At 41.4% G+C, this 13553-nt stretch overlaps 1 protein-coding gene across 3 annotated transcripts in view; it reads left to right on the forward strand.

Annotated features, from left to right (window-relative positions):
* The window catches only part of ITPR2 (inositol 1,4,5-trisphosphate receptor type 2), a 248277-nt gene that overhangs the window by 120913 nt on the left and 113811 nt on the right, over positions 1 to 13553 (forward strand). For all 3 annotated transcript variants that reach the window (XM_062491836.1, XM_062491838.1, XM_062491837.1), the window contains exons 33-36: positions 153 to 281; positions 832 to 952; positions 10706 to 10896; positions 12158 to 12300. In XM_062491836.1, coding sequence (XP_062347820.1) covers positions 153 to 281; positions 832 to 952; positions 10706 to 10896; positions 12158 to 12300 — 584 coding nt within the window. The remainder of the gene's footprint in view (positions 1 to 152; positions 282 to 831; positions 953 to 10705; positions 10897 to 12157; positions 12301 to 13553) is intronic.

Consider the following 13553-nt stretch of genomic DNA (forward strand, 5'->3'; position numbering starts at 1 on the left):
CTCTAACATAGTTCTCTCTGATAGATACTATATAAAAATCCTTTGTTTTTACTTTAAGAAAAAATATCAGATGTGCTGTAGTAAATACAAAATAATGAAGCTTGCTTATTGGGGAGAACTAGATCTCATTGTTTCCTCCTCCTTCCCTGCAGGTTTGTAACACAACCACAGATCGTAAACATGCAGACACATCTCTGGAGAAATATGTCACTGAGCCTGTCATGAGCATTGTGAGTGGCTTCTTCAATTCACCATTTTCAGATAACAGCACCAGCCTCCAGGTAAGAAGAGACACAGATAAATAAGTTATTCAGATCATTAATGAGATACCTTCTGCTACCTGCGTAGGAATGCTATCTCCTTTCATCCTCCTTTAATTTCTCTGTCCCCTCTCATGCCCCTGACTACCAGCTTAATTCCTCTTTAAAACAGTTAATTCCTCATTTTAATCACTTGCAGCTCAGCATGGTCAGAGTTACTTCTGGCTCTTGTGAATTCTTTGGAAGGGGTAACCTTGCAGAAAAATCTTTGTGTGAAGGAGATCCTGTGTCCTGTGACACGCCTGAGAACAGGAAAAAACTCCTCTGTCCTTCTGTTGTGTACTGTTTGCTTGATATCAGTGGTAATCGGAGCAAAAATTGCATGATTTGGCCTTTTTAGAGGTGCAGCATTGATTTCTGCCCCTGCCAGACCTGATGATCAAAGAGAATTTAATGGAGCTATAATCTGAGTCCACAAGCTAAAATCCCCTTGGTTTACACTGTGTCAAACCCTAGAGCAGCAGTGAGGAGATCCTTAAGGGTGAAATTCTGTGTTTGTTTTTGTTTTCAGACACACCAACCTGTTTTTATTCAGCTGCTGCAGTCTGCTTTTAGAATTTACAACTGTACCTGGCCAAACCCCACACAGAAAGCCTCAGTGGAATCCTGTATCAAGACTTTGGCTGAAGTGGGTAGGTGCCTGGTTTTACTTTGATTATTGCTCTTTCTGTTTAAAGATTGCACTTGAAGTGTAGCAGTTTTAAATTTGACTCCACCATCCTGAAATTGTGTCAGTAATGATTTCAGAAATCCCACTTTCTGAGGCTAAATTCTTCCTTCCTTTATAACCCATTCAAACCTGCCCCATCACATAGGGTTGTTAGGGTGAAACTGGTGAGGCAGAGGGATGAGATTGCTAAGTGAGTGATGATTGAGCTTTCAGCCATCAATTTTAATTTGATGGCTGAAACTCTTGATGATTTTAACTTTTTAATATCAAGCAAGTTATGATATAAAATGACAACAAAAGCAAAGGTATCTCTGTTCAAATACATTTTTTTAAAAACTTCTTATCTTACATAAAAAAATATTCTTCACCAGAACATAGCTAAAACTGGCAAAAGTTAATGAAATCAAATTTTTGTAAATATGATTTTAAAGTCTTCTGCCATACAGAATAAAGGATTATTCAATGTAGCTTCCAAAAGTCAGTGGTGCTGGTTGTTTGTAGAACAAGATTCTGCTTAGTGTGAATGAAAGCTGAGTAGAGTCAGAGATACATGGAATCTGGCTAAATGCTATTGTTGATACATTTATTAAAAAGTATTAATAAATAGTGATGAAACAATGAGAGGGTCCCAGAGCCATCTGCAGCAGTGTAACAATCAACTCTAAATTTAGAGTTTTGGAATAGCTTTACAGAAGTATCATTTAACATTTTAGCCAAAACATCTCATTAACTTTGTGTGAATGTGAATAAGCAGTTACCTAAAAATTTAGCAACCTTCAATTGTTTTATTTTTTGTGCAAATGATTTAATTATGGATCCATCTGGCAAAGGAACTTTGGAAGGTGAAAACATTCTATTTCCTTTATGCTATAGCTACTACAGTCTCACATAAAACTACATCTCTACAAATTCTTGTTTGTATGTTTAAAGCTTATGTCCTTGCTCTTCTCTGGCATTTCTGGAAGCAGTCATCAATAAATTACTTCCTTTGGGAGTCTGGGGAAAGGGGGAGAAGTAGGGCAGGTGAGAGTAGGTTTGAGACTAACCATGCCCTCTGTGTGCTTGTAGACAGCTCAATGTCTTTATTTCTGTAGAGCTGCATCTAAAATCAAATTCTAGCTCAGAGAGGTCATTGTGTTATCTCATCAAAATGAGGCTGTTTGGAGACATCTGAGCATGGGTTTATTTTCCATTTGGCTACGTGCCTGCAGCACACAGCTGATTCTAGCATGAAAAATTCCCAGCAAATTCCATCGATCCAGAGCTCTGCTGATTGCTGGATGAGTCAGGCCAGGCTCTCACTGAGCTTTCTCTTCTCCCAAGGAGCATGTGCTAGGACAGGAAGAAAAGGCCTCGGGTTGTGCCAGGGGAGGTTTAGGTTGGGTGTTAGGAAAAATTTATTCACGGAAAGGGTTGGAAAGCACTGGAACAGGCTGCCCTGGAAAGTGGTTGATTCATCATTCCTAGAGGTATTTAAAAGACATGTAGATGTGGCACTTAGAGACTTGGTGTAGTGATGGACATGGCACTGTTGGGTTACTGCTTGGACTCTCTCATGAAGGTCTTCTCCAACCTAAATTATTCTATGATTCTGCCCTGTTGAGACAACCAAGCCAAACTTGTCTCCGCAGCAGCTTGAGAGGAAACCACGGGTCACTCTAAGGGGATGGCAGATCCAGCTTCATGCCAGGTGTGCCAGCACATGAAAGGGCTGGTGGGCTTTGGTGGGCAATCTTCTGTGTTCCTCTTGTTTCTGGGGGCTCCAGGAATGGCTGATGTCTGGAGTTTGCTTCAGATATATGACTTTGTTCTTTATTTGTGGAATTCAATGTCTACCTCCTGTCTACTACAGTCCTTTCTTTCATTGTTTTCTTTTTTCCTGGAAATTATTTAGATTTGTTTGTTTGTTTGTTTGTTTTTTTTAAAGTAAACTCTTGTGCTCTCCTATGGGTCCAGGCTCCTCCTTGCTTCTCTGGTTTCCCACCCATTGGCCCTCAGCCATGCCTTGGGCACTCTCAGGTTTGGCAGAGCTGCCAGTGAAGGGCATCACTCCATGTCCTCCTCTGGGACTTCCCTGCAGCAGCAGCAGGAACTGCCAGTCTGGAAATCCCGGGGGTGCCATGGGCTGGCAGCCTCAGAGCAGCTCCCTGAAAGCACAGAGCATCCCCATTGCTGATTCTCTTGCCCATATCCTAACAACTGTTCGGAGATTCATCACAATTAGCAAGATCAGCATGGTTAAATTGTGTTGTGTCAGACAATTACTGTGTTTTTATTGAGTGTTTTATTTTGACAGTGCAGAAGGGAAGAGTAAAGGAAGACGTGAGGGGGATTTCCCCAAAGAGCAAGTTAGCTGGAGATTAGGTGGAAGGAGAGTTTTTGACAAACGCCTCTGTGCAAAATTTGCCTGGCCACCAGAGATTTTAACTGTGGGTGATACTTGGTGTTTTTTAGGCACAGTGGCAACCATGTCTTGCCTGGGTTAATGGAGTAGGGTTGATTTTCTCCATGGAAATATTTGGGAAAACTGCCCCAGCTGGGGATACCAGAGGCTTTTACAGCTAAAGACCTTCTGTGATTGCAGTGGGTGCCTGATGCCTTTCTCTGTTGGGTGCTTCTCTGCCCAAAATTATGCTTCACTTTGAGAAGCCAGGGGCACCTTCCATAATACAAACATAACAACCTTTCTGTGCCTCTTGCTGGCTGCATATGGTGGACCCTTTTTTCCTCTCTTCTGACTTGAGAATTTGACAGCTTTAATGTTAGGGCCTTCGTGTTTCACAGCAAGGCATTAAAAAACCTCTAGAAAGATTTTACCTATATCAGAGAGATGGAGTATTGGACAGATTTACAGCAGGGACCAAAGCCTTCTAATGGAAAATAAGTGTAGTATAGACCTGAAAGAACAAACATGATTTCTTTGTTTTGTTTTGATTTTTTTTTTTTTTTGTTTTGTGTCATTGCCCTGGGTTTACAGATGAATCTCAGGGGGAAGAAAGATCATACACAGATTTCCCAAGGTATCAAAGATCCATATAATGACACTCTTAAAAGAACCACTTCAGAGCAAGTTTAAGCAACATATGCTCTGCTCAGTGTTTCCTGGTTTCTTGCTGGCAGGTGGATGCAAGCACTGCCTCAAGAGCTTAAGATCATTACATCTGCTTTCTGATGAGCACTGTAAGAATGTGCATTACCTTCCAGGTCAACAAAAGGATATCTTGCAGAAGCTTATTTCTTATAACCCTGATACTTCAACTTCACTTTACCACCAGGGAAAAACTGCATAAGCTTTTCAAGCCTCACTTGCTGCTTTGTCTCCAGGCACTTTCCTGCCTCCAGTAGAGCAGGAAGCATAGAGGCTTCTATGCTCCCCTTCTTCAGAAGAGCCCTCTGTGTCTCCAGAAGGTTTGGAACACAGATACCAATGTGCACCAGGTTTCTATTGCCCAGGAAACATTTGGCTGCTTGACATTAATAGAAACACTTGTGAAATCACATATATATACACATACGTATGTACATACATGTATGTGTGTGTGTGTGACTTGTTCACATGGATTTCTGAAGCAGTTTATCACTGGTGAGAATGAACACATACATATATCACTTTGGCCTTTTCTCTTTAATTACATAGGACTGAGCTTTAGCTTGAAAATACAGTCCAAAAAAGTGAATAATCAAAACAGCTCCCATCTCCCTGGTAAAACAGCAACAACTGAAAAATACTTAGAAGGTCCCCAGACCTTTGTGAAAACAGAGGAAATAAGACATCCAACCATTTAATTTATTTCAAATGAATTCATTAGCAAAGGACTTTCAGTTTATGCATTTTATGATCTTTGCAAGATTGAGAAAGGTGGAGGCCAGTCTCAAAGTCTGCATTTTAAACCAGCTACTGTCTTTCTCTAAAGACTGGGGAATATCACCTCTCCTCACAACCAAAGGTTGTATATCTTAAGTCACATATCCTAAATGGTATTGAAGCAGGGTCTTTCCTGACCAGTCCTCCAGGACCCCTGCAAAGAACTGTCTTTGCTTCTTAATTAAGGCAGCAACTCTTGCATCTTCTCCTCTGAGCATCAGTTTTCTTTTCAGTTACAAGGGCAAATTCAGTTGTCTTACACTCTTGTCTCTGTAGTATCCATTAGTGTTCTCCCTTATGTTTTAAAAAATTGAATCTTTCCTCTGGTACTGTGTCTATCCCAAGGATGTGGTTTGTCTGTGCTGGTGCTGTGACCACCAATAATGAAATAATTGGAATTTCCCAGATGAGTAAACAGTGCCAGATAGGAACCTGCATTTTGTTACACTGTGTCTCTTGGCAGACCCTTTTAAAAAAAAATGAAATCTGTTAGCAAGCCAAATTGCATTAGTCACTATCAGATTATGTTCTAGGATGCTGTGCAGGAGAAGCAAAAGGAGAATTCTTGTTTCTATCCTACCGATTTTGAGGTGAGCCCTGTAAGACTGCAATTTCAGAAGCTCAAAGCTGGAACAGGTACAGAGGAAGCACTGCTGTGGTAGTCAGGGGAAAGGAGAACTGTGTTACAGGAGGAGAATTCAGAACCCCCACATGTTTTGCCTAGCAAAATACAGACCTATGTTGTTTCTCTTTAAATGTACTTAAGAAGATAAATAGTCACAGAGACGTTTAAGCTGAAGGACAGTGCTGACCCAAAACCAACTGAACATAAATTACGCTAGGTTGTAAATAACCTAAATAAATTTAGATTGTAAATCAGAGGATTTGAACCAACTTTGGAAGGATGTCCTTGGTCAGTAGGCTGAAAGAAAGTGGAGGGAGGAGGAATGGCAGATAAGCTGCCATCATTTTAAATGGGGCTCAATAAATTTTTCCAAAGATATTAAAGAGCATGGGTTGTCTGTAACAGAGAGCAGATGGTCTGAAGGTGTAGTGAAGCCCTTTCTAGGTGAATATTTATTCCCTAATTTAAAGTCACCAATACCTCCTTGTACAGAATCCAAAAAAACTCTCCTCTGGTTCTTTTTGACCATGCTTTTATGCCCTCTAAAGCCCTTTACTTTTCTCTGACAAATTACAAATGGGAAACCTTAAACATAAAATCTTGGTGACATTTTGTTGCTTCTTTGGAATTATTATCTGTATTTTAATGTCCATATAGATGAATTTTCATATAACAGTTTTTTTCAGTCCTGAAAATGTTTATTTCACTTCCCATTTGAATTTTAAAATCTTTTTTCCATTTTAAAAAAAGCTAGACCTTCATTTTCAATTTTTAGTTCAAATAAAATAATTATCCTGTTGTTACTTTTTTGACAGCAAGAAGAATACATTTCAGATGAAGCACATATTTTATTCTATTTTAACTGTTTGTGTTTCCCTAATTGCAAGAAAAATTCAATGATGATCTTTTTACAGGCTGATAAATATTTTAGCGTAGATTTTCTGTTGGAAAAAAACAACCAAGTGAAAAGGGTACAAGATTGGCAGGTTTGTGTCTTGTCTACACAAAGCTTTTATTTCCCTTAAAAAGTCTTGCTGTTGCTAGCATTAGTGTCTCTCCATCCAAATGCATTTGTTAAGCAGTCAGTAAATGATTAAGGAGCTGGAGGGACTGTTTTATGGAACAAAATTAATTGAACTAAATATGCATCACTGCGGTACGTGACAACTGGGAAGTGTGGGAGAACATGATAGAGCTGTCTGACTACCGGGGGTGTAAACTGTGAGCAGAGCAAAGGATTCAGGTACAGCTGGGGCTTTTTCCTGACCCAGACTGCCCATCACACTCCTCCTCAAGGGGCTCTTAGGGATCAAATGCCTGTGTGTCCCCCTGAAAACCCACACCAGGGGATGCTTTGGGGTTAATTAGCTGTGCAGCCACCACACACTGGTGTGTTCTGTATATACTGCAAAAGCTAATGGAGTGAAATGTAAAATTAGGGAGCAGTAGGTAGAAATAGCGAGAACGGCGAGGTTCCTGATGGCAAGGTAGATTATTCTGAAGAATGGGACTCCAAGGGAAATTATAGGCAAGGGCCACTTCCTGCAAATCCTTAGGATTGAATTGGTCCTCAGACTCAGGCAGCAGCACAGTGAAAAGATGGTGCTTCAGGAGGCATTCCTGAAATAGGTCCAATTGCTGTGCTTCTGTGAAGAGAACTACATGAAGGTAATTTAACAAAATAACACCTGGGCCCATTTCAGCCTCTCTGGGAGCAGCTGGACTGTGCTCCTGGGACTTCACTGGAGCTTGCTCATCAGGAGTGCCTTGATTTTTACCTGCTTGATTCTTGGTATTCATAGTGCCTTTTCTTTTGAGTCTCTGAGCACTATTTCATTGTTTACGCAGTAAGGGGGAGGAAAGCTGCTGATCACTGTGTGCCCACAGAACCATCCAGCACAGGGCAGGGCATTTGCTGTGACCTGGCTGAATTTGCAGTGCTGTGTTTCTTGCTGTTGCCATGGGTGGTGTTTGCTCGCTTCTCTTGGCTCATCTTGTCTCTCTTGCTGAGAGGTAATTGGGAGCAGCAGATTGAGTGTTCGTAGTTTAAAGGATTTCCCAGAAATTCCATCTTCTCTTACACTGGCAGAATGGTGTTGTATATTCAGGATGTAATTAGCCCTGTGCACAGTGCCCTAGGTGGGAAATGGGCACTGTATAAGCCTGGAACATGCCCTCCACTGCAGGGCAGAATTTAGCTGTGCTGAAGACATCACAGAATCACACAATATTTTGAGCTGGAAGGGACCTACAAGGATCATTCAGTCCAACCTGGTAAGTATCATGCTGGATACTTATGTACAGACAGCCCTGTAGCTTTTTCTCAAGTTCACCACTCAGATGAAAGACAGAATTTTAGCCCCTCTTGGCTCCTTTCTCTACCAGCTCTAACCATACTTTGCAAGTTTGAGTGCTGTCCAAAAGTATTTCTAAGTGGAACAAAAATAAGCATGTTTTTAAATATTTGATGTTGATACTTTAAGGGAGATTGACACATTTTGAAGAGGAAAGCAGCCTACAACACCTAAATTAAAAATAAATATTTATATTCACATTTGTTCATCAGCTTTCCAAAATGTAAAAATATGTTTCATGTTGTTTTAAATAATGAAATGTGAAACAAATGAAAGATAAACTTTCTACAAGCTGAAAAGAAGTAAGAAGACAAAGGCTTTGTTTATAGCTTAGATTTCAACACTGGCCTTTGACAACCAATACAAATCTTAATTACAAATGGAATTATACATGTAAGAACTGTTCAAAACAAAGGAGTATGTTTTTTCTCTTTCTGGTTTTCTTTGTGATAGTTTTAATTAGCTGCAACTCTTTGAACACTTATAGTCCTTGACTGCTCCTTAGACACTGATGGAAGTTGTTAACTTCAAATGGCATCTGTAGGACTGCAGAAGTCTGGGTCTTCCTCTGAACAGTGTGCTCCCCATTGCTAAATTTATTCTTCGATATATCAGGATTCTGCATGCATTCCACTTAATTGAGAAGTTAGCATTGTCCAGTAGCATTCCAGTGATTGACATTAGGACACAGTAAATTGGATTAATAGGCTGCAGCATCCTACCCATACTGGCAGAATTTTAAAGGACTTCTCTAGTAAAGTAGGCAGCAACAGGGCAAATGTGTTTTGAAAAACAGGCCAGTTGAATTACATGGAAAAACAATCATTAGAAATAATGGCCAGCCATACGTGGCATCATCCACACATAAATCAGGAACCTGCCTTCAAAACAAATGGAGGGTGGAAAGGAAAAGTCAATTTGTGTCTTACCAGTTTAACCTATTTTTTAATTCCCTGTGGCCAACCATTTACAAGAAAGTGCCTACCAGAAGTGGAATTAGAGAATTCCCTTCCATCCCAATGGAATGGCCTGATCCATGGGGGAAGCCCCAGTCCTGCATCAGGATCCAATCTTGCAGTGGGAAGAGAGGAGGGTACCCTGAACCTGTGGGATCCATTAAAGGGAAGAGAGTCCCTCTGACAGAGCGCCCTTGCCACAGTCTCTGAGGCTGGGGGTTGAGGTGTCACAGCCAGATTTAGGTTTGTAATAAAAACTGTCATTTCAATCTATTCCTGAGGGGAAGAGAAAGTTTGTGCCTGGGATCTGTGACTCACTGTGCTTGGCAGCACTGCAGCCTTCATTCATCAGAGTTGTGTAGTGCCTCTGCCTGCACGTCCTCCCGTGGGGCTGGAGGCATGGGCTGTTTGGGACAGAAGGGCATCTGCTGACTTCACAGGTTCAGGACATAAAGGCTGATATGCTTTAGAGCTGGGAGGAAGAGGTGGAATATTTTTGATGCCTTCTGTCAGTGCAGAAAGCGTGTTAGTGTGGAATGGTGGGAAAGTGCCTCAGAGAAACATTCTGCAGAACTGCAATTTGGGCTATTTTTTTTTTTTTAATTAATCTTGTTTCAATAAGGAAAAATGAAAAATCATTTATTATTGGTCATTATTAAAAATGGATTAGAACCGCTCCATTTTACTTTTAAGTTTTTTATTAAACATAAGCCGTGCCACAGAAATTAAATGAAATGACATGGAATACAGAGCCTAATCACTGGAACATGACCTGATCTTTCAGTGATATTGATAATAAACTCACAGAATGGTTTGGGTTGAAAAGGACCTTAAACAGCATCCAGCTCCACCCCCTGCCATGGGCAGGGACACCTTCCACTATCCCAGTTTGCTTAGAGCCCTATCCAGCCTGGCCTGGAACACTGCTAGGGATGGGGCAAACTCGTGTTTATTGATTGAATTTCAGACTACTCATGCTGAGCCAGAGAACAATGTCACTGCTCTCCAGTGGAATGGAGAGGAGCAGCTAACACAGAGATTTTACTAGGGGAGAGGACAGATACCTTATAACATTGCCTTTCAAACTTCCTTTTCAAACAACAGTTCAGGATGCAATAGTGGCTTAATAGTGGATGCCCTGTAAGAATTCCTGCAAGTGTCCCCTCATTTTTCTTTATTCTCTCTGTCATTTCCTGCCTCCTAAATCTAAAAAAAAAATTTTAAAAAAATTAGCTATTGATTAGATTTTCTTTAACTATCAGTTAGACAATCAGATGTTTATTAACCACTAGACATATTGCAGTGGCATCCAGGCATCATCCAGAAATGTAGGGTTTAGCAACCCTAGCAGTATAGGAAACCCAGAGAGAAGAGGAGACAGTCTTTTTCAAATTTAATTTGTATGCACTTGGTTCCTCAAGGTCTTCACAAGAGAAATATACAGTAAAGCAACAGAGAGTACATGTGATAAATTGGTTAAATGTGCATATGTCCACTAAAAAGAAAAATTTCAGATTTTCCTTCTGAATAGAGTAAAACTGTTGAAATAATAACACATACTCCTTTTGTTACTCTTATTAATATGTCTGGATGTTTTTCATCTTAGTAGAAAAATTATTCTGTTTTAAAAAACAAATGTCTGTGTTTGTGAAAATATATACTGGAAATGATCCTCATCTCATTTAAAGTAGTACAGCTTGCTTTCTATAACTAGATTATGACTGATTTCTACCACTTAGGTATACTTACTTTTAAGGGCTCTTATTTTTAGGATCCTTATTTTTAAGACCTGTTGAAGGGATATCACCCTGCTCTTTAACTTCAATGGGATCAGGCTTTTGCATGCTATGATCTCTATAGAATTTTCAAGTTTTTGCCACTATAAATGTCTGGGATTTTTTCTTTCCTATTGAAGCAAAGAACCGTGGGATTGCAATTCCAGTGGATTTGGACAGCCAGGTGAACACCTTGTTCATGAAGAGTCACTCCAACATGGTGCAGAGGGCAGCCATGGGGTGGAGGATGTCAGCTCGCAGTGGACCTCGCTTTAAAGAAGCTCTTGGTGGGCCTGCCTGGGATTACAGGAATATCATAGAGAAACTACAGGTACAGAAATAGCAAATGGCCTGGGCAGCAGTGGGACTGCAGTTATGTCACACGTGCTAGATGTGGAAAACACCAGAGACAGGCCCAGACCATTTTTAGTGATGGATGAGAGGAGCCACTGCACTTCTGTGTGTGGGGGTGGCTGAAGGCTCAGCTCTTCAAGACCAATATTTGGCTCCTACAGAAGTCAGAGAGGGGTAGGGGTTATCACAGAATGAGCTGAGCTGGAAGGGTCCCGTGAGGATCATCGAGTCCAACCCCTGGCCCTGCACAGACACCCCAACAATCCCACCCTGTGCATCCCTGAGTGCACTTTCCAAACAGTCCTGGAGCTCTCGCAGCCTTGGGGCTGTGACCATTCCCTGAGGAATTCCTTGTTCAGTGCCCCAGCACCCTCTGGGGGAAGAATGTTTTCCTGATACCCACCTTAACCCATCTCCAGCCATTCCCTGGGTCCTGTCCCTGGTCACACAGAGCAGAGATCAGAGCCTGCCCCTCCTCTTCCCTCGTGAGGAAGCTGCAGAACTGCTGTGAGCTCTGACCTCAGTCTGCTCTTCTCCAGCTGAACAGACCAAGTGACATCAGCCACTCCTTGTGTGGCCTCACCTGCAGGTCCTTCACCATCTCCCACTCCCTCCTTTGGACACTTACATTGTGGTACCAAAAACTGCACACAGTATTCAAGTTGTGTTCTCTTCAAAGTGCTCCACATAGCATCTCTTTTCTGACTTTTTCAAAGAATCATAGAAGAATTTTTATGGCCACATGTCCTGTTCTAGCTGCAGAGGAGAGATGCTGGAGTTTTTTAGGTCATGTTTGTGTCACTGGAGATTGCCACGAGATGGAGATCACCTTGTGCATATAGAACCTAAACAGCATCAGGGATTTATGACCTGAGAAAACAGCAGGACCCAGACAAATGGAAGGGCCCTAAACACCAAGGACACAACACCTGAGGTGACACATTAACTGTATGTGATAAGCATTGTTTTTCCAGCACACCATCATCCTGACTGTCGCCAAAGGTTTTATGAGCACTACTGCAGAGGAGAAATTTGAAAGAGAGTAACAATGAGCACCTTCTCCCCCTTGCCGAGTATGAAGAAAAGCTCGAAGTGGCTTTACAGCCACCTGGGTTGCCCAGAGCTCTTGCAGGGCTCATCACACTGGATCAAGCAGTGCATCACACAGAACTGTGAGATTCCACAGCGCTGTTGTTGTAGTTCTCTTGCAGTTCTGGATGTTCTCCTCTTTTCCCCAGGATGTGGTGTCCTCCTTGGAGCAGCAGTTCACGCCCATGATGCAAGCTGAATTCTCAGTGCTGGTTGATGTGCTGCACAGCCCAGAGCTCCTGTTCCCTGAGGGCAGCGATGCCAGAATAAGATGTGGCGCTTTCATGTCCAAGTAAGTGGCATGCAGAGGGGCCTGTTGTCTTGGTTTGAAAGACAGGTGTTTGCTAAGAAAGGCAGGAGCCTCTCTTGAAATCAACAATGTAAACTCCTTCTGTCTAAATTATTATGACTTTGAAATTAAGGAGCTCTCAGGCAAAGATATAGGAATAACAGTTCTTTACTGTGAAAACAAAATTAAAATAAAAATACAGTAATACAAAAAAAAAACCCCAAATATCAAACAAACACCCCAAAACACTGACAGAGTCAGAATGCAACCTGACACCCCATCAGTCAGGGTGTTGGTAGCAGTGCCATTAAATGGTGGCTGCAGTCCTCCTGGAGTGACAGATGTGGTTCTGTTGAAGCAATGATCCTGTAGAAGGTGCAGATTTCCTCCGAAGATCCAGTGATGATGTGAAAAGGTCTGGTTTTACTCTGGAATCCAGTGGGAAAAGGCTGCTCTGATGTTCCAAATCTGTTTTTATCTAAGTAGGAAATGCTTGGCTCTTCCCCCTGGGTGGAGCAATGGGATGACCTAAATCCCATCCCAGTCATGCAGTGGGACTCAGTGGCCTATAAACAGAAGATATCTCCCTGGAGGAAGGATGGGTTGTGGAAAAGATAAAGAGCACTGTCCCACCTGCTTTCAACAGATGGTGATAGAATACATACTTTTGGTTACATCCTGCTTTGCAAGCCAAGACACCTGTTTGATTCTTTATGAAAGATTGCAGGGTTTTAGCATTTTCAACAGCACTTCCCTCTGGTTTTCAGCAGAGAATTAAGCATGCAGGGTGTTGAAGTTCACTGTTGAAAGCTTGAAATGAGGTCTTTTGCTCCATATTTTGTATTTCTCAGCAGTTTTGTTGTCTGGAGAGCACAGAGAGAGAGAGGTTGCTTGCCTTACCTACTAGAAATGGGATGTTAATGCCTTGCTAAAATTGTGGCAGGCTCAACCTACTTCTGTTTTCTCAATGGGCTACTTTTGCTATTACATTTCACAAATTCTACAACAAAAACTTAGATTTTCTATAGGAGAATTTTCAAGAATTCATAATGAAGTAGTGGGCTGCTCAAAGCTCGTGGGTTTTTTGTTGGATTTTTTTTTTTTAGTACAGCAAATGGATATTTTTATTTTAAACTGTCAACAGCTCTTTGAAAATACATTTCACTGGGACCCCTATCTGGTCTTGAATTATTAGATGTTTTATTTGCAGTCTGTGCCTTGGAATAGAGTCTTGCAAATTTTTTATTAGTCCTCAA

The sequence above is a fragment of the Cinclus cinclus genome, chromosome 4 (assembly GCF_963662255.1).
Source record: "Cinclus cinclus chromosome 4, bCinCin1.1, whole genome shotgun sequence".
Classification (NCBI taxonomy): domain Eukaryota; kingdom Metazoa; phylum Chordata; class Aves; order Passeriformes; family Cinclidae; genus Cinclus; species Cinclus cinclus.